Source organism: Orussus abietinus, unplaced genomic scaffold (assembly GCF_000612105.2).
Source record: "Orussus abietinus isolate OABI.00-Male unplaced genomic scaffold, Oabi_2.0 scaffold70, whole genome shotgun sequence".
Lineage (NCBI taxonomy): Eukaryota > Metazoa > Arthropoda > Insecta > Hymenoptera > Orussidae > Orussus > Orussus abietinus.
This window is the reverse complement of record NW_019394280.1, coordinates 209572-232004: the sequence shown is the minus strand read 5'-3', so window position 1 is coordinate 232004 and position 22433 is coordinate 209572. Positions and strand designations below refer to the sequence as shown.

At 38.8% G+C, this 22433-nt stretch overlaps 2 protein-coding genes across 4 annotated transcripts in view; one reads left to right on the top strand and one right to left on the bottom strand.

The window, feature by feature from the left end:
- Positions 1–4218, top strand: part of LOC105698369 (single-minded homolog 2) — a 57055-nt gene extending 52837 nt beyond the window's left edge. For all 3 annotated transcript variants that reach the window (XM_012422562.1, XM_012422563.1, XM_012422560.1), the window contains exon 10: positions 34–4218. In XM_012422562.1, the coding sequence (XP_012277985.1) occupies positions 34–620 (587 nt within the window). In that variant the 3' untranslated portion in view covers positions 621–4218. The remainder of the gene's footprint in view (positions 1–33) is intronic.
- Positions 4219–11973: 7755 nt separating this feature from the next.
- Positions 11974–22418, bottom strand: LOC105698368. The gene is made up of 4 exons (XM_012422559.2): positions 22266–22418; positions 21736–21830; positions 16353–16477; positions 11974–14160 (listed from the first exon to the last, which is right to left on the bottom strand). Exons 2-4 carry the CDS (start codon positions 21736–21738, stop codon positions 13971–13973), a joined length of 318 nt encoding a protein of 105 aa, XP_012277982.1. The 5' UTR covers positions 21739–21830; positions 22266–22418; the 3' UTR covers positions 11974–13970.
- Between the last annotated feature and the right edge of the window lie 15 nt (positions 22419–22433).

The following is a 22433-nucleotide window of genomic DNA, read 5'->3' as shown; positions in this document are numbered from 1 at the left end:
GCGAAATGAGATGGTTGTTTTAACATCTTCCAGGCATCCAACACGAGCCCTTGACCCCGTTGCAACAGCAGCAGCAACAACATCCCCATCTGGTTCATCATGCTAATTCGGTAGGCGCTGTGCAGCAACAACATAGTCCCCAGACTCAGCAAAAGAGGCCCTACTCTGCGTCCTCCAGTTCTGGCAGTTCGGATGCCTCGGAGTCCCATCTAGCCAGTCCACTAGGACTGCCTTCCCTTTCGGCAGGATACCATGCCCCACATCATCATCTTCTGGACACCAGCACTTCCCCGACCAACGTCAATGAGGCAAGTACTGTCATGTTTTCCAACTGCGGCTTCAACAACAACTCGTACAGTTCGCCCACCGTGAGTTTGGGGCACCATGAGACGTACTCGCCGCATTCTGGCCATCACGGAACGGGACATCTACAATCTCACCAGGTAGAACACCTGGAGACGCCAGGATATACGAGTGTAATCGTGGATTCCCAGCAGTATAGTCCTGGACACATCCAGCCGTTGCACGGCCATGCCCACGCGGCTGTCCCACCGACCGAGAAACCTCCTTTGGCTACTCATCAGCATCATCACGAGGCACATCACCAGTTCGTTCACTGACCCACGGCTGGGGTGATAACATAGCACAATGAAACCGTCGACGGTAGCGGTGCTTCATCAGCACTTGCTGCCACCAAAGAGACGAGTCGAATCGTTAGCTGGATAATCGGCCCGATTATCAATTGGACGATGAGTGGGATCGTCAGTCCAATCATCAGTTGGATGATCGGCTTTATCCTCAGAAAATAAGAGGTCGGATTCGGCTTGATGACGAGCGCAGATCTCAAAGGATCCGTCGGTGACGCATTACCACGAGGCTGGCCATCGGCGGATTCGAAATACGTAGGAGTGGTGATATCCGTGTGTTATGAAAATATGACGGATTAATTGGATTCCATAGTTCGGTCCAATCCTTTCCCTTTGAACGGTGTACCCATTCGGTGGCTCTGTCGTTTCGGGAGCTACAATATCCTGATAGCTAATATGGAAGTGACGTTACCATGACCCCAAACTGTAACTTCAACGCTGCTTGCGGTCTTGGACAATCACTAATCATGGACGTTAGGAGATGAATTAACCTGGTTGTATAAATGTTTCAGTAGACTCCTAACCCATACTCCAGGATCGATCTCATCGCTCTAATAGAAATGTAGTTGTTCGGTCAGATTCCAAGGAGATTAGGTGAACTCTTTTCGTTCTTGTCTGGTACCGAGTAGTTCCGTCATCATCATCGCCCCCGGACTTCTTAGCTAATTCTTCTTGCCTGGCACTAACTAAAGATAGCCATAGATAACTTAACTAAAGATGAACCTTTGTCGATACGTCGCTAAGTCGTTCGTTATCGGTATGTTGTTCTCCAATTGCACTCGATAATCATGTAGAAGAGACCGTTTCACCCTGGATTTGGTTGTTGTACGTCTTTCGGGTTATTACGGGTTAATTATTTCCAAACCAGGTTCGATTATTAGGTGATCAGTCCATGTCTCAGCTCCGTTGTGTGGCAAAGCATTAGCGACGTTTAAGTATCACGTGGAAATCGATCGTTGGTGCGTTAGCTGGTTAATTGACATACTGTCGATAGGTCATCCTAATTTCATCAAATGAAACGACCAGCTGAGCATTGATGATGGCGCTCTGTTCATCCATCACAAAAAACGAAGAGCAGGCAAAAATTCAATCAAATCCCAATAAACTCTTGAATTCCAGTGTTCGGATTCCTCTTTGAAGGATTTCCACTTCCATATGCAGCAATCAACGACATTTCCCAGTTGGACAGGACTTGCAGTCTCTGTCACGTTGCCAAAGCTCTTTACAAGCCCAAGTATAGTAACATCTGAGGCCGTCGCATCCCAGTTAAAGACCTTGTCATTATAATTTATTCCATGGCGTTATTATAAACGTGTACATACGTTTGTTTGATATACCGTAACGTGGCGATGGCGATACTTTGATTAAATCCGGAGTGCATTACTTTGCACTTTTTCGTCATTTTCCGGGTAACCGGGATCGATTTCTCAGGGAGGAAAAAATATGGGAAGTCGAACGTCGCGTTAAGTATTTTTCTACTAAGTATTACATATTTATCGAAATTCTAGGAGTCGTTGTAAGGTCGGAGGGGAATATCGATTACTACGGTGAATCGGGATTCTAACGAGAGCTGGTCCCATTTGTAGATATATTTATTCGTTCACCCTTTTTGCAATTGTATCGGAATCTATTAATTTCATAATTCTCAATTTCTCTAAGGAACACCATGTAATTTTAGACGGTACAATCGGTGTGGTCGAAGAGAACATTATTGTGTCAACACAGGTGTCCATGTATGTGCAGATTACGTTTTCATGACCAGGAAAGATCATGAGGATTCTATGTTTTTTTTTTGTTTTTCATTTTTCACTAAGGAACTTGTCATCAAAAAGTACATAATTCAGTTGTTTAAGGTGTTTTAAATATTACACGAAAAATCTGGCTCACGGTTGAAAAGTGATATTGGCAATTTACTGGATAGGACGGCAAAGATTGCGATTACTCTTAGAAGTACCGCTCCTCTTGACTTCCCAGTTACGCGTTAAGTATCAGCTTATTTAAGCATTTAGTTTAATTAACTGTCTTGTCAAGCGCGTTAAATGTCTCCGATAGCTGAAGGGAGATGCGAAGTATCGCGTTTTTTGTTTCCTAGCACTTGGGCATCACGGTCGATTGCGTAATTAGAGCCCGAACTCGACTTGCACCGAGGGTGTACGGAGCCTGTTCGTCCCACCCTCCGAGAACGCCTCGGGGTAACACAAATTGCTGTAAACGAGCAGGCTCGTAGTTGAATCGAATCGGCGAGAAGAAGAGACATCCGACCAATTTTTGTTCCTTGCGAAGAAGAAAACGTCTCACGAAATTCAGTTTTGTTCGCATTCAGAGACAGCGGAATTTCAAAGACGAAAAACCTTAATAAAAGTTCACCGGAAATTGAACGGTTGATCGAAGAAATTGTTGTTTCAAGTCGATCGTCGGTCGGAGAAAGTGCATGTTTCCTTTTCGCCCGAAGTTATGTACACCGGAGCCCAAAAAATTGTTGTTGATCTCGCGCTGGTCGCGGGACCAACTTGCATGTTGTTCATAATATTAATAAGAGTGCAAGCGACGCTGTTAAAAATGTTTACGCGAGGGTGCCACAGGAAGTGAGGAACTACTTGGATATTTTTTATGCAGTTGCACGTTGTACTCTTTTGCGACTTTTCCTTCCGTTCCTCGAGGTGTATAAAATTCATCAAATCGGCTGTCGCGAGTTTGACCGACTCGACGCGACAAAAGTTCGTTCACGTTGAATTTCCTAACCTTCGGCCAATAGAATATCCAAAATGTATTAAATTGCGAGACATTTTTAACAGTGCACGGTCGAATATACGAGGTACTCCGCGAAAGAGTACCCGTAAATTGCGAAATCGCGGACAGGTTCGCTGCAATTGTAAATAACGAGAATTCTCGGCACTCGCCCAAATGGCGAATTTCGCAGATATGTAAATAACGTAGTTCCATGAATTAATTAGTTTATTTAGGCAACGACGACACAACGTGTACATATTATATCCTTGAATAGATCCGAAGACTGACCGGTGCTTGTGCCAACCGACCAAAGATATGCCGTTTTAATAATAATGATAATAATAATAATATTGATAATAATAAAAAGAAGAAGATGAGGTAATTATTATATTTTTATCCGCGTTTATTTAATGAACAGTTAGTATACGGGAGAGGCGCTGAGGACGTGAGTAAATGACGTATCCAAATATTATACCAGACGACGACCATAGAATATTTTAATATAAAGTATCTAGTGATATCACATTCTTGTCACATCCTCTCTTGCCATCGCGGACGAATCATGCGCTAGTAATAATAGAAAAATGCCACGAATAACTTGAGAATGCGAATTCGCGCGAAAGGAACTCGCGTTTATGTATTGAAACTATTTATGTTAACGCAAAGTACGAGAGTATGACAATTCATTTAGTACGGAAAAATTATGATACGAGGACCTTATTACTTAAGTTGTGTACATATTGTAAAGTTGCGATGCACAGTAGATGCCTATATATATACATATATAGGCCATATATATATGTATATATATATAGTGAAAATATATCCTATTCTCCTCTGATGTTACGTTGATTCGTTCTCTCTGATCAGTGCATAATTATAAACAATCTTCGAATGTATCAGATAATTCATTTCTTTGGCTAGAATACCATATTCATTATTCTTGAAATCCTGATGGTGGAAGACATTTTCGAATATATTGAGCAATCATTTCTTTAACACTGGGGGTAAAACTGTAGACTTCGGATATATAGATTCCGAGCATTTAATCACTCCCTTGTTATTTTTGTGACTGTAGCGAGAATAAAAGAAAGCGAACAAGGGACGATCCTTTCCCTCCTTCTCTGTTGCTGTGAGATAGCCTGTCGCCATATTGCGTTGCGCTGTTTTCCACATCAGAGGAAAGGAGAGAGAAAGAGGGTGTCCCCTGTTCTCTGTCTTTCAAAGTTGCTGCCGTCGCAGTCGGATCAGCGACGACGATTTCCTTCTTTGATTTCATCAAGAAACTCGGTAGAGCTGCGCGCCAAATACATTTAACAGCATGCACGAACGGCATATGATAAACAGCAATGCGAATCGGTAACAACTAACGTTCGGCCTTAAAATTGTGACAATGTTTCGGGGATTTTCCACGACTTCCAGTGATTTCTGCTTGCGATTTCAAGCTGATTTCCACCTAATTTCGAGCATTAAAATCCATGATTTCCTAAGTGAATAACCCCTCGGTCGGATCGGCGTTCAAGGTCCACGGGTGAAACCATCTTGAAAGTCTTCACGTTTTTGAACCTAATTTTTTTAATTGCCATAAACTTAATGCAAATATTTTCACGGCCTATATTCCCCACCGATGGAGATTTTACAATTTGGTCCGTAATTTGAATAAGTCCGGTCGCATGCAAAAAAAAACAAATTAAAGTATCATTCTCCGTAAAGAGTTCGTTCGAATCACTTTCAAGTTTTGGTTAACACGTTCCGTGCCACGTGTACCACCGATAATACGCGTTAACCCGGGGTGGTACACGGCGTGGCACGGAACGTGTTAATAATTCCAAGTGTATCCGAATGCAGGTCCATCGGTGCTTCGAAAGGCATCAAGAGTAGCAAATGGGCGGTCACTTTGGACAGGCCATGAAAGCCCGGTTGCGCCAGTGTCCGGAACATCTGTACAAAATGTACTTATTGTTAGGACAATATACAACAGGTACTTGACCAATGGTCGGCTGGTGTTTGGGCCCCCGATGTCCCCCGATTCAAAGAAACCATTTAGCACCTAGCCCACCCGCGGCAACCTGTCAGGGTTTCCTTCCGCAGGGGATTCCCCGACAAGCTGGGGATAATTCCCCCTGCAGGTATCCCACAGAAGTGACAACCCTCTTAAAAGACCGACTTTACAATTTGTTGACGGGGAACATTTTCGGCGCGGGTTCCGCGCGTCATCAAATTCTAGGAAGATCGAGTCATATAACTCTCGAGCCCATTCTCTTGACATTTCCATATATCGCAGCGAAAGAGCACCGACGAAGGTCCATTTTTCACTTTAACCCCTTGCCCTCCCAATTATTGAGATGTCGATTGCCGATGTCGAGTCACACTCGACAAAGGAGTACAAAGGGTCAAAGACAGAAGGAGATGGTCTCTGCAGCCTCAATTGCGAAATTAAAAGCATTTCACGTCATTTACATCGGTAGGAAATGTTTCGGTCACGTAGTTTCTTCATTTTTCGCACGTAGCGCTCGCATCGTTGGATCACCGAAAATATGAGATCCTGGATCCCGATTCTGGGGTCACTTTCCGTGGAACCGATCATTGGCGCTACGTCTCCTTGTCCTACTTCGTGATCATGTCCACAAAGACAACGTCTCCGATTCACGCGATTTGCATCGCACGTGAAACTCGTGACGTAAAGTACCTCGGAATTGACTGTAATAAATACGGTAAATTACCTGAGATATTTCGCTTACCCAACCCTAGGCAAATCCGGGCGCCGGTTACTTTACCACAGGATCACTTCTCCACTCCACAGGATCGTTCGGCAGCTCCGGGGGACCGCTTCGGCCGCACGCGCTGATCCGGGGGAAGTCCCGCGAGAACAACAGGATCCGTCTCTCGCGGGGACTTATTTGTCGCTCAGCCGAACAATGCGTTAATTGTTCCCGGGCCGACTCGGAGACCTCGTGGCGTCGCGTGCTTCCCCGCATGGGGCTTTTCGCGGAGACACGTGTCTCCCTGGATTCGCACAGGAGGACAGAGGCCCGCCATTGTGCCGGGGAAAACGCAGCGACAATCGCAGGTCTGCCGCTGGGTGTAACGAGCGTACACGAGGCAAACGGAGCCCCATTAACGTGCCACGGATCGGATATGTCGACTCTATGCTCCTTCTATGCCGGTTGTGTGCTGGCTTCGTGTTCTGGGCACCTCGGGGTGGCTCCAGGGTGGCTCCAGGGTGGCTCCAGGGTGGTTGTAGGGCGGACCCGAGGCGGCCGCGTGCCCCTTGTTAAATTCTTCGGCCAGGGCAAATTGTGCCCGTGATTCTGCGAAATTGTGCGATCACTCATTAACTCGGGACAATCGTCAAAGGGTCGGATCATGGAGACGCGATGTTTGGATGCCCGCTGCGGCAACTTGCCCTCGAATTACGGACTCAAAGACGCGACAAGGACTATGAATTTTGTTAAGGGCTGCCTCCGAATTAAAACTGTCATTGGGCTCTTGGGGAGGGCATTACCACCTGGAATTTAATGCGATACGAGGTATTACTTGATGCGAAATCGAGAAACGTGACTCAGCGAGGAATTTTTCCGAAAATCTATCGTTCATTCGGGTGATATGAAAAGGTCATTCTAGATATATAAAACGTCAAAATATTTATAACTTTTCTCTAAACTGGGTGCGCGGAATCATTTGAAGCTTCAGCGCGTGATTATGTGGGCCCTGAGAAAGAACGCGATGGTCGTAAAATTTCATTTTTGAGAAAAAAAAATGTGATTTTGGTACCAGTCTGGGATAAATAAAAACGTGTGAAAAATGAAATTTCACGAGCATCGCCTTCTTTTTTAGGGTCCCTATAATTACGTTCTGACGTTTCAAATGATTCGGTGCACTCAGTTCGGAGAAAAGTTTCATAAATATTTTCACATTTTGATATATAGAATGTTCGTATCACCTTAAAGTCGCTTGAACAAGGTGTCGGGGGAAATGAGCCGAACGTGAACATTTTTTCCTGTGCATATCGCCTGGGCAAATCGACCGATCGTACTTTTCTGGATGTCAAGTTAAAAGTCTTCGAGCCTGAAGGGAGTGGTTTTTTTAAGCAAAGGGTAGAGTCCCTGTTATAGTGCGGACTGCAGGTGATTGCCATGGTCGCGGCGCGGGATTTTGTTTCTTTTCGCGCTGGCCGCTCGTAAAAATATGAGACCCTCGAAAGGCTTTAAGTTTTATATGTCCCCGGGCTGTGAGCCAACTACGCCGTCCCGTGTACGGGAGTATTGTGTAAGAGACTGACCGAGAAAATAATGAGACTGCGTACAGTCGTGGACAAATGCTGCGCCTAACGAACAGCCGTAGACGCTTTTACGAAGATATTTGAAATGAATTAAGCGCGTCGAATTTTTAAATTAATGCGAAGTCCACGAAACTGCTCCGGGATATCCGTTGCCTTCTTATGATTCTTGATTGGCATATAAACTACCAAGAAAATCTAATAATTACCTCTAACGTTTCTCGGATAGATTACAAATACCTAAAAGGTTGTGAAATTCTTGTATTAATCCTCGATACAGTGATATTGATGATAATAACGGTATCTCGAAATGTTATTAGTATAATACAGGCGGTACATTGATTACATTTGTCGGGGTATAATCGTGAAATGCAACAAGCGACATTTCTCTTGAGATGTATCGTGAAAGTTACAATTAAGGGGGCCGTTTCTTTCTTTGGTAAAGGGCAAAGCAAACATTCCCAATATATTCGGTGCATAAACATTCGCATAGTGCAGTGCTGTGTGTTAGTTAAGGCAGCTAACGAATTCCGCTGACAGTATATGCCCTCGTTCGTTTGCGAGCGAGAAACCTTGCAGATTATTTTATACAGCGTTCATAATTTTCCCCTCCGCAAAATTCGGACCGTAAAAGTTGATGCCAGCCGTTACTTGCGTGTTTTAACGTTTTCCACGTTCCACATAATATGGCGATTATTTTCGCAATTTGTTTATCTCCAGAGACCCGAAAAAGGGGCATTACGATAAAGTTCTGTTGATACTGTAAATTATTTTCCAATTTAATGACTACGTATAAAAAAGAACCTTATTGAACTTTAAGCACGCAATTAAAATAAAGCAAAATCAATAACGTATTTACTAACTTGCCATGGGATCTATTGATCTAATGCGTTCGTAAAAAATGCATGTACACTTATTTCACTTCTTAACCTGTATAACACAATTTTATACAGAATCAGGGGATATCGCTACTTTTACATGGTGCCTGATTTTTTCAAAGTGCCTTCAACAATAGATTTCACTTTAAGTCTACATATTGTATAACTTTTAATTAAAAACGCGATCAGCACAGGCAATATAATGCAGTGGCGATGATCGAGTGACGGTTTATATACATATATTTATTGGCAACATTTTTCTCCTGGATTATGTGATTTACGATGAGATCATCCAACCCCTGACAAAGACTCGGAGCATAATTTACACTGGAACTACGATGCACTTATGTGAGCAAACCCCTGTAGGAATTACGCGTAATGCTTGTGGTTCCCCGTAGAATGATACATATATGNATATTGCCCCTTTAATGGCGCCACGTATAGGCCATGAAACCGTTCGCTATTCGAGGCGATTGAGAAAACAATCGCGGATTTTAGGGGCTCCGGCTTAACTAAACACTCGACAGGTTGCGTGCCCTGTAGAAACACTTACTGTAAATTACGCAGTGTACACGCCTGATCGGCATACGCTTTTTCGTTTGCCCTGAATTCGATGGATTTGCTTGTGTAAATTTAATCAAACGTTCACTCGACCCTACGAGTGATGGAAAAATATCTGCGAATAAAGCCAGGCTCTTTGGCTCATTGTCGGTCGTTTTTTACGGGGGAACGAAAGATTACAAAACGATTACGTCGAGTTCATCGAGTCCGGAAAATTACAATTAAATTATGAACATAACAACGAAAATCTGTACATTTAAACGAAATACACATTCTCTATATCATATTTATACCGATGTCCAACTATTCCGGACACGAATGAAGAATTATTTATGAAAAAGAATATGCCAATGAAGTTTTGTTTTCTAATGCTCGAATACATCAGGTCGCAGAAAATAATCTGGATTGTTTAACAAATTTCCTTAAAGAATGCTGGCACTTGTTCATAACGACGAATATACATGTTTATATGGAACGTTATTTAAAAGATTTTTGAATCTTCTTACTAGCGAGAAGCCGAAAGGTGAATATGCCCTTAAAGAACCGCAACGTTTAAAAGCTCGTGCAATTATTCAGATACGGACCAAATTATTTATTTATTTTTATATGTATTTATTTATTTAGAAATGTTGCTTCCGAGAAGCTGAAAGTCCTCCGCACTCGGACATCAGGTCCATTATGCCAAGTTTAAAAATTCCTGCATTTATTCAGGTACGTACCGATTTATTTATTTATAAATTTAATTGGCGCACCATTATCCGCTCTTATCTCGCTTCTATCGGTGAGCTCTATCACTAAGCGCATTTTCGTGAAATTTAGTCAAAGTTTGGTCAGTTCGGTAAAGTCTATAGAAGGCGCTTAAGCCACCGAGAAAATGCACTTGTTTATAACGACGCGATAGAACCGTTTATGTGGAACCCTGTTTAAACAATTTTTGAACTCCTTTACCAGCAAGAAGTCAAAAGTCCCTGTGCACGCAGACGCCAGATCCATTATGCGACGTTTAAAAGCTTGTGTATTTACTCAGGTATGTATCGACTTATTTATTTATAAACGTTAATTGCCACGCCGTTATCCTTTCTTAAGGAGCCTCCGTCGGTAGGGTCTAACGCGAGGCGTGTTTCCCTGAAATTAGGCAAAGTCTCAGCAAAGTCTGGTCAAAGTCTCGATAAAGTCTAGGCACGGCAGGAGGCGCCTAAGCCACCGGGAAACCTGAAGAAGGTGGAGTTAGCTCGGCGGGGTCGATCGTGGGAGAATACGTGTGCGCCTCGTCGCGATATGTACCGCGGAAAAGGGGCGTGCTTATGTAGCCCGTATATCCGGTGTGCGTGTATCCGGTGTTCGCGGTATGGGTTGGTCGCGAGGTGGGGTCGTTGTGTGCGCAATCAAGGTGCAGCGCGGGGTGCTTTAGGAGAGTCGGCCGGTAACCAGGGATACGGCACGCAACGCCGCCCACAACCCTCCGGCTGTCTTGTCCGATGTGTTTGCTCGATGATTTTATACCAATTACGGCCTATCCCGGGCGCTACCACACTCTTCCGCGTCCTCGTGTATCGACGCGCTCCCGGTTGTCAGGTATATCTACGTATGCCCTCACACGGTCGCACAGACTGCTGCTTGCCTGGCGAGAGCGCCCTCCCGACTGTGGCGCCCCTGCCGGACACCGTTCGGACTATTAACCTACGGACGAGCGTCCCCACTTTCCCTGGCCGACCTAGAGAGACGCGTTTTCGGATCCAAGCCCCGCCCCGTCGACCAACGAGGGGGAGATTTGACCGCGATGAGGAGTACTATTAAATAAATCGAGATCGCGCGGATGAATTATGTAACCGTGTTGAGCGTAAAATTTGTACGATGCTTGGTAGGTTTCAGAATGTTCGGTGCGGACGATACATGGTCCGTAAGGGTAAAAATGAATGAACTCCGCCAAAAATGTTTGTCACATTTTTTAATTCCTCTTAGATGCTTTATGACTATGTTGCTACCTGTGGTGAAGCATTTAACCAAGATTTATGCCATTCAATTAGTTTCATCGTGTTTCGATAGACTAATTGATGATTTCTAAGTACAAATAGGAATTTCTTTATTTTTTCTGTAAAAATTTACAGACCTTATGTCATTACGAGGATACGTAATTTTATCTTGTAAATATGATTTCTTTTCCATTTACCAATCTAGTATTTGTTTTTAATAGTTTACTTCATAACTGTTTTATCTTCTACTCTTCACTATTGCTCTTTTGCGTATAAATGTTCTGAATTATGTAATTTTTACGTGTCTTTGATTAAAAAATGTGACCGGCTGCATTTTTGTATCAAGGTTTGGCATCAAAATTTTGTGTCTAAGACGCTAGTGTTGACGATCAAACGTCTAGTTACATACATGTTTGATATAACATTTTTACGATGTTCCACGACTAAGGCCTTAAAACGCGGAGAAAGACTTTGCTCTAGATGACCTGGTTAAAGTTTGCATTACTTCGATTAAGCAATTCAGGGAAAAACATTTTGTCTAATTTAACGCTGCAGATTAAATTTGCATGTAATGACTAGACATGACTAATAATTTCGCACCTACACTGCGCTTATAAGGCTTCCTTGTATGCAATTCTGTATGTATTTGGCGCGAAACTCTACTGAATTTCTTAATGAGGGGACTGATGCTAGAGATATTACGTCGATTAATAGTAGGTAGGCAAAAAAGAGGAAGGATACAAATGATGAATTAAAAAATGTACGATGTGATTTTGAAAATTATTTGGATAGAGTAAATTAAACGGAAAGGATTACTCGAGGAAAGGTGGATTTTCGCAAATGAACGTGCAATTCTGTTAAAAGATGGCATTTCCATGCTACTCGGAGAAAATGAATTTACTTCATTTAGATTTATATCACTTTATTATTACACGCTGCGACTATATTTTACGAGGTGACCTCATGATAACGTAGACATCTTTGGTTGATTGTGCACAAATACAGTTCTCGAGGAAACTTGATTAGAACGAGATAACAAGTGACAAATGACGCACTCTTAAGTAGTGTACAAACCCAACACGAAGTAATGATTTTTCTAGAGAGAAATACATATACATTGTCACAGTAATGTTACTTGTTATACTTTTAGTTGATGTAGACTGACATTTTTATGTATGAGCTTGACATGTTCTTATAACAATTACATTATTTTGTTATGGTTTGTTAATTTTGCGTCAGGTATGCTTAAACTGAGCGAAAAATTTGCTTTCTAGACAAAATTAATTACTTGTAGTAATCTCGATATTTCTTGCTGAAGAAATTTCTTTTCTGGCTCCAGTAAAGTTGATTTGTAAGAATTATGAGTGTTGCAACCCAAACGATGGTAAGTTAATATGAAGTGGAGATGATTTTGCGAAAAGAACTTCATGTACAAAATTGGTCTCAGATATTGAGAATATTAATGATTATATAACATATTGTATAGAATGTTGTGTTGGACTCAAATAATCTAGTGCTGGATACGAAAAAATTATCAATGGCAAATAATTGTTATTTGAAATTCATGCAAGAACCAGTTCACCAGTAACTGTCAGAGGTTTGAGAAGAAACATTAGACACGCTGATAATTCTAATAAATTCTAGTTTGTTATAAGATTAATTCAATGTCTTTCATCCTTTGAAATGAATATATTTCTTTCTAATACGATTGTGCACAAAAAATGTAACGATAATAAAACAAACTGAATTGATGAAGCTGATCTTAAGAAAACTGAGTATTGTTTGTAATTTGCTTTAAGTTCATTTGATCTTATTTTGTTGATAGTAGCCAATAAAGAATTATTCGGCGCAAGAATCTTTTTTTTTTTCTGAAAAATGATTTTTTTGCTCAGTGTACAGGCACGTCTATGAACTTATAACTATCCCCATATAACAGTCGTAAACTCTAGTAGTAATATTTAAAAATATTAGCAGTACATTTTACTCAAGTTTCACGTACAATAAGTATCGTTCATACATTACAATGTATAACAAAATTATTTTATATGTGATTATCGGTATATGTTACTGGGTTGATTCACTGAGGAATGGTTAATGTATTAACAAATGCAAAGGAAGTTTTCGTTCAATTCGTTCTCCTAATAATTTGACGTGTTCTCCGTATAGATCTACAAAAAATTGCTAAGCAGTCTCCAATGACAATTAAATTAAATAGCCATGACTAAAGAATTTCAAATATAATGCCAACAACTTAAATTTTAAATCTCCAAACCCGTTTACTCATTATCTATTGTCAATAAATTCGTGAAAATCTCTATTTTCCCTGTTCTTTGTTTTCGAAAATAACGTTAATTGTAACAGATTTGAATTCTCAGATTATGTCCTTAGCGACATCTTACAGTAGCGGCAGAAACTACGCTGTAGATTTCTCCTTACCACAACACGATAATGTCGCTTTCTACGATTGCATATTTTTTTTTTAAATATAATTATTATTTCCTGCCATCAGGCATGCTTTTAATGTTTTCATACGTTAATAGTTTCTTAGTTCGATAGTATACCAATTATAAATAACACTAGTAAGGTACACTATGTAGTATTTCTTAAACATAATATATACTTAAAATAAATTGCTAATTAACATCCATCAACGATATTGTACTGCGAGAAGAAACTTATATACAAACGCTTAAAGGTCGTTCCATGAATTATAGCGTTTAAGGTAGACGATCAAATACTACAAAATGATATATTGCTCCGTTGTGACTTTGAATCTCGTCGTTCTTACTCCACGTACCGAATTTGCGGAATTACTAGTGATTCCATATTGACTTGCGACGTCGTAAGTGAAGACACTTGCAGATCCTATTTAGTCATACTTCTAACTATTGGCTAGATTTCATTAAAATTTCGATCGGGCCTCTTGATACACTCCATACTCCTTTTTAGCTCCAGGATTATCTCCATTCATACGTTCCGAGCCACTGTACATCGAAAATCCACGCCTTGAAAGCTCTTCGCCAGGAACGATGGTGGGGTTCGTGTAGCAAAATTCCGCCATCATGTTCGTCTGCCTCCTCAGTTGGTTGGATCTACACATTTCAATAATTTTAATGTAACCCATGAAACGCTAATTCCTATCCTGGGTTTTTTCTTCAGATGCAACAGTGAACTAAATTCCTAGGTGTCTAGAGTTAACCCTGAAATAGTAATTAACTACTTACAAGTACAGATAAAGGGGAAGCTTTTACTTTAGAGACATTTCAACATTGCTCCGGCTGTATATAGAGGAGCTTAGTTGATAGGGTGCAATGAGCGAGCAAACATTGGAAGTACAGTGAGAAATAAGAAGAACTTAGGATAACTATTTAAGGAACTTAGGTAGTGTGTCGGTTAGTGAATGTATTCTGTTAAAAAAATATCGTAATTTTATAACATTTCTGTTAAAACTTTGATTCAAGCACGGTATACTAATTTTATGACCTGTTTTAAAATAAATGTATAAAACATGTTATACATTTCGTAAATAAGTATTAAATCTCCTGGATAATTTCACGGAATTATAACATGAACGTATTAATGTGATACATTTATTTAAAAATTTATAGTGATCGTATACTAATTAACGTTTAAAGCGTCAAATTTGTAAGTCTACCGCAACCTCATGTACTAAAAGTGTAGGAATTTTATGAATATTTTTAACAGCGTATAGTTAGTGTATAGAACCGACTCAGCTCAATTGTGGACTTAAATTTATTCAACCTTATATATTATTTTATATGATATTACCTCAGCAGGATATTTTACTAGTTACACGACTGACAAATTACTTCAATTAATCATGGCGTATTCATAACTGACGCGTAAATCCTCGAAAGGACTAATGCAGCTGAAAGATCTTCCGGGATACAGTGAAGATACGATATCTTCCGACGGCCGACATTACTAATGTGATGAGTCACGATATGACGACACGATCGAAGGTAAGTACCCTTATCTTTTATCTCGATCACGAAAAACAAGAGTAAGAGAAGAAATTAGTACTCAAAAGATACCATTACACTCGCTTAAAATGAAATGTAACGGTAAATCGTAACTGCTGAATTATTCATTCAATATAACCCTAGTAGCATGGAATAATTTCTAAATGTTTGTTTGTAATCTTTGCTAAATATCTCAAGCGACAGATTTTTTAAGATTTCTTGTAGATTTCATTCGAAGATATCCGAAATATTTGTTGAAAATCTCAATGACATATTTAGTATCGAAAATTTATAAACATATATAGAAATTATATTTTTTAATTTATGAACACGTAATAAAAAATACATTTTTTTTTTTCACGACTATTATCGGACACTTCATTTGGTATCAAAAAACAGGAGAAATTTTTGTAATATCTTCGTTCCGCTAATTCATTATGGGAGCAAAACGTGTGATTTTGATTTTAAATATTTTTAAAACCTTTATAATGTATTCGACTGATAATATTAAAAAAAAAATACTTGTATTAAAAGGAAACAAAATGTTTTGTGTATCTGGTAAAAAAATATTTTGAAAACACGTGGTCCTACACTATTCGTATACAAGAATAAACTATTTTTACGTGTATAGATATAAAAGTAAACACTGCATGTTAAATTCTTAATTAAGTAATATTACATTAATAAGCGCGGCAATATTGTTTCTGCATTTGGGCGGCCAACGACCCAGGAACTGCCCTGAAAAAGGACATGCATTAGAATGAACAGTACGTCCGATGATTTTTCGAAAATTACTGACAGTTACTGGTAAACTCATTCTTGGATCAACTTCTGCTAATATTTAATTGCCATTAATAATTTGTTATATTAAGTACTAAATTGTTTGAGTAGAGTAGAACATATTATCCAAAAAGTAACAGGTATAACTTTCATTAATATTATCATTACTTGAGACCAATTTTGTTACATGAAATCCTTTTTGCAGAATAATTTCCACTTAATAATAATTAATCGTTATTTGGGTTGCAACATTGATGGTTTTTACAAAATTACTTCTGCAGTAGTCTAGAAATTTTGCTTACAAGAAATATTTAGATTTTCGCAAGTAATTAATCTCGTCTAGAAAATAAATCAGTGCAAGCGCGCAATTGGTCTCGTTAGCTAAAAATAGTACTTATTGTTTGTTTCCATTTTCGGCCCGGTAAAATCAAACTTATAGAGCTCAGTGTTGACTATGCGCTAATTTTTCGAAGGACTGCCATTTTTCACATTTCTTTTTTTTTTTTCAGGTCTCTACTTACCCATCAGCGACAAGTCCATTAACCTTGACAAACAAAATGCCCACGAGGATGAAAAGCAGTAACAAGCTGGCAGCTGCAATTCCACAGGCGATGTAAAAGTACAGTGTCAAGTCATCGAGATTATCCTGTAAAGTACCGATCAAACAGGTTTTAAGGTTGTTTGGTATGTAATAGCTGTATTCAGGGAGAAATTAGAATCAAGCAAAGCCCCGGTATCGATGACCTTCCTTCGAGAAATAATTGGAGTGGCGGTAAGAGCGCTTTTAAAATCGGCCTTCTACTAGCTCTACGGGCTAATGTCAGAAGATATTTATATTGCTTCCGCGAGAATATCGAACGACCGTGTTCCTGGAGGAAATTCCGCTCCATAATGACGGATGTTACAAGACTAGGTAATATTTCTCCCGATCATACAATTATTTACGAGGCAAGCAACGATAGATACGCCTCGTCCTCGATCGAGTTGTGCAAAGATGATTAAATCAAGACCTTAACACGTTACTTTACGCTTTTACGGTCTTTACTATACTAAGTGCAACGGGATTTAACCGAGTTGTTATTAAAACTATTTCCTACCGGTAATTCCACCCTTATATCGTTAGAAAACATTTCAGAACATTTCTGTTGGATGTTTTGTGCCGACACGGTATTCTAATTTTGTAACATATTCTCAAATAATATGATATGAATTTATAGCATACGTTATAAATATAGCATATAGATGTGTTAATTTTTCTACACAATTTTACAAAATTACAACTGGATATTATAAAATTGTAGATTTATTTTAAACATTTTTTATCGTAAAAATTTTAACAGTTTTATACTAATTCACGTCTGAGACATCAAATTTGTAATTTTACTACAACTTTGTGTACCAAAAGTATATGAATTTTTTTTAACATTTGTAACAATGTATTATTAATCAGACACCTAATGAGTATTCCCGTTTTACTAGATTAGACTACCAAATTGAATCTCTTGCTCTGCACATCGAGTCAAGGCAATCATTTATTACCGGGACAAATTCCCGAGGGCCCTCCAAGCTATCATTAAAAGTGACTCTGAAGATGAAACTGTTCAAAGCATACAAGAAATCTACACCCAAATCTGTCGTAGAGGTAAGACAGCAATCGCAAATTGGATCCCTTGACATAAAAACATTGCAGGAAACGAAATGGCAGACAAACTCGCAAGATTTGCAACCCTCATTAAAAAATTTGGAAACAACCAACCATTATCTCTAAATGACGCGAAAAGCTACTTCCGGAAAGTAACATCTAAAAAGTGGAAAGACAAATGCAAATCACTGTGTATCATGGTAAGACCCATCCAATCCTCAAACAAAATATACACCATCCAACTTGGAATTACCTGCCTCGTCTTCATCAAGTTGCATTAACAAGAGCAATAATTGGTCATTAAAAGCTCACTCATAACCATCTAATTCTATAAACAAATCCAATGCATTGTGATGAATGTAACAGCCAAATAACGGTACAACACATTACCTCTGAATGTAAAAAATATTAACCAGCAAGAGAAAATTTCAGATTACAAAACTTAATTACCAAACCTTAATTATCCAATCCTCAAACAAAATATACACCATCCAACTTGGAATGACCTGCCTCGTCTTCATCAAGTTGCATTAACAAGAGCAATAATTGGTCATTCAAAGCTCACTCATAACCATCTAATTCTAAAAACAAATCCAATGCATTGTGTAACAGCCAAATAACGGTACAACACATTACCTCTGAATGTAAAAAATATTAACCAGCAAGAGAAAGCTTCAGATTACAAAACTTAATTACCAAGACTCTCGGTGACCCACAAGAAGTTAACAAAACATTAATGTTCCTAATAGCCATTAGCCTCTTACGCGAATTGTAAAACCTAACCATCACTATTTACTCACCTACACGATTTATTTAAGCCAACGGTGCGTCGCTAATAACCAGAGCGGTTAATGCGACGTTAAATAATAATAATAAAAAAAAAATTACCGAGGGATTTCTTTTACCGTCGCGTTCTGGTTATTCACTCACGTTGTCTCCGCTCTAACTCGCGCTACGTCTAGAAAGAGATTTTCACCTTAAATTTCAAAAGTCACTGATGTCATCCTACACGCTGAAAAACATTTGGTTGAGTCAATAAAAGAGTTACCTATTCAACCAAAGATTACGGTTATTATATGGCCAACCAAACATTTAGTTGATATGTAAAAATTCCTTGATCGGTAACTTATACTCGATTCATTAAATATCGTTGTAGATTTCGCCAAATATTCAAGTAATTCGATACACTTAGCCAAAACATTTGATTCGTTGGCTAAAACATTTCTTACAATTAACAAAACGATTTAACCGAAACTCTTTAATTATTCGAAGCGACTGAGTTTGGCCAAGTGAACTAAAATTCGGTTCGCTCAACCAGAACGTTTTCTGCAATCAACCAAATGCAATCGATCGAACGATTTAGTTCATTGAACAATTTTCTTTTTCTGCGTGTACGCTGAACAATAAGGGGTCTCTGCTCTGTAACGTTTACACGTAAAAGTACCTCCAGCAAATTCTTCCAACTTTATATCCCGAGAATGCAAGAATGTGGGAAGGATCTCCGGCTATTGCTACGCACGGCTGCTCTGCACTTCCTCAAATATTTCGCAAGGTGTATTTAACTTCGGTGTCCACACACCGTATGAAGGCTACTTCGTAGGTAGCACAGGTTTTTCCTCTAGAAAGAATCTCGTGTAGGAAGTGTGCGGTATGTTTGATATGATGTTTCATCGAGATGTTTCCTCGTATGTCCGATATGCCGTATAAGAGTGACGTGCGACATACGCACATAATTTATAGAAATGTACGTAATGTAAATTAAATAACGTCATTCAAGATGATCTTATCATTACTATTACTGTTATAACGATTGTCATCATCGTCAATGTATTAATATCGTTTACAATGATTTAGGTATCATCATTATTACCGTTATATTCATTACCATCATTATCATCCTTTCCTCAATTATGACAGTAAATTATGGTACATTATGTTCACACCGTTAAAAAAATATTGTACTTTTATAACCTTTTAATTATATATTTTATGCCCACAGGTTACACATTAATAACATGTATTATAAGCTTGATACTCAAAGGCATTGATTCTCCCATATAATTTCGCAAAAGTATAACACGATATTATAAAATGATTAATCCATTCAGAAATGTATAATAACTGTACTCTGATTTGCTTTTAACAAACTTGTGTACTAAAAGCGTATGAATTTTAGAAATATTTCTAACGGTACAAGTTATGTACTATTCCTCTCGTGGTAATAATTTTAAATTTTCGTTCTCTAATTTACAATGTCATACCGATACGTAGGGTCTATTTGACCAAATAGAAAAGTGGGGTTTATCGGTTAGTCCAGGCATTCTTTTTAATTCAATTTTGAACAACTTGGAAAGCCGATTCATTCCCCATTGTGCTAAGTAATATCTTTTAAATAACCGTAAGCGATATTTTTATTTTCATGGTTGTATTCTATAAAAGGTGTTGTTTGCTGGTGACGTTTTTCGAGGTAGTTACATACGACACGTACCGATAGCAGAATGTTTTTCTCTCTCAAGGCAGACTCGATCCGCAACGTGCAACGTCGCATAAACTTGGCTCGACAAATAAGCGGCGTGCTAATCGGGAGACGCGATTGGTACGATGCAGAATTGAACCATTCGATGAATCTGTCACACTTTGCGACTCTACCGGAACAAAAGTAATAAAAGGAGCAATTAAAATATTTACTGTTAACCTTTTGAAAATGGAGCTGGTAACTCAAACAAGCTGTTCGTAAAATATAATAACAATAGACCGCTTGCTTATACTGTTAATCGTTCGACCAAAACAAATCACTACTTTGTTATTTTAAAAGTGGTCGTTAGTATTTTTCTACCCGTTCAATTGCACAGATCGTGTTCTAAAAGTATTCAATTGCAATAACTTGCTTATCGTAGATATTTTACACGTCAAGGTATGGAGTCGATATCGTAGTACGTGGAAAGGTCTCCTGATTCATGAATATTTAATAAAATTGTACCGAAGAGTTTTGGTGATACGGCCCGAAATTAATTAACGGAATTGATTTTATTAACCCACCTAAAGTTTTGCGTCTTTGTATATGGTGGCTTTACATTTTTTTATACTCTTAGCGTCCTGTTGATTGTAATAAAAATTTGAGCGCAATAAATTGCGTATTTTTAAAATGTGTACCGTTTTACAGATGACTTACTAAATATTCTAAAAATAATCTTTTGACTTTAGACATCCTAATCATACTATTAAAGTCAGAAAAAAGACTAAAGCATCGTCTATTCATCCTGTTGTTATGAAATTGATATACCCTTTAAATATACAAATAGTATCTGAAGCATGCAGACCCAAGGAAATGAAAATGATCTTCCCAGGGATGAAACTAATAAATTTGATGATACTAATAATTGTTAGACTACTTAAATTCGTATAATTATATTTATTTGATATTTCAAGCCCTATTTCATAGTTACATAAATAAATGTTGTCCATAATTAAATTGTTTTATTCTTATACAAAAATTTGTCCCGCTAAGTTCCCAAAATATTAATATATGCGTCGATTTAATAGTTTAAAGAGCTTTACTTTAAAAATATAGAAATAATATCATCCGATTTGAAATAGTTTAGAAGGCAAAAGATATATTAGAAGGCGTGTTACACTTATTACTGGGGAATCATTAAGACGTGTACTTAGCACTCGTTATAATTTGATTATTGCAACGCGAATGCGTAATACCGAGGCCATTGTTGTGTCCGTGTCTATTATTCTTCAGACTTGCGACTAAATTCACGGCCTTACAGCGAAAGAATAACAGACACGGTTAAACAATGAAATGGGCTGATCACTGATATGGTATCAATATCCTCGTTATTGGCTAAGATTACTTGTCGCAGCGTGTACCTGTACAGGTGCACTTGGATATCTTTCGAAAGAACATCGGATATAGGTGTGCGCTTATTTCATATATATATTTGTTTTTAATACCCTGGCCTATTCTATTTTATTTTAATATTTTTCCATAGAATTACGTCTTCGTTCTTGCTCCGTATAAGGTGCCATTTCCGGTCAATTGGTAAAACGAAAAAGCGTCAGCTATAAACCCGTAGATCGTTGCTCATCTAAGTGAAGCAGAAAACTAATTGTCTTAATTTAAGAAGGAAGAGTACCCATTCGCGGCAAAAAACAATATCATACAAATTTGGTACAAGTTAATATTTTCGATCGAGTGAAAAGGACCCAATCCTTTCATATTTTTTCCCCATTAAGACATCTTTATCGGTACTTACCATAATAATGAATTACAAATATCCACTATACTTCATCGGCGTTGCATCAAGTCTTCAATTCGCTAAGTTCACGTCAAGATGGTGCCATTATAGATCTACCAACATATCCAAGTTGTATCCCGAAGTTCACAGAACTGACCGATTCTTTCTTATCCACCAAATCGGCGATTCAATCGTATCGAGTGCCAATCAAGTACAATCACGTATAAACCAGCGCAGTTTATCAGGACTTTACGTCCACAAGAACAGCTAATTCTATTGGGCTGATGCATAAGTAATGGCATTTTTAACACGTAACGTAACGTGTAAAAAAACGCCATTACTTATACATCAACCTAACAGATCCAGGAAATCCTTCAATTCCCAAAATAAGTTATCACAAGCCGTAATAACGTGACACTCTACCGCTTAATTTCTCTTCGTTAAACTTCTAATTACCCTTACAGGCTTCTCTCGATTAACAGCGCCGATTCCGGGGATGAGAGAGCGAGTCTCAAATTAACATAACAAAGAACACATGTCGTACGCACTTGTGCTCACGGTACGTTAACGCCGGTTGTCTAGTGTACGAAGAGTACGTCTTATTCAGCGGGGTTTTCACGAGATAATTTGCGTACAGGTACGCACATAACAGGTGGATGTCTAAGCGAGCACTAAACTCACCGAAGTCAGGTAAAGTGTGTTACAGTGCCAGCTAA

Bases quoted from the DNA above. Each gene is read 5' to 3' on its own strand.
- LOC105698368 (XM_012422559.2), bottom strand. The intron at 14,161-16,352 runs GTAAGTAGAGAC...TGAAATGTGTAG, and splicing joins AATGGACTTGTCGCTGATGG to ATCCAACCAACTGAGGAGGC.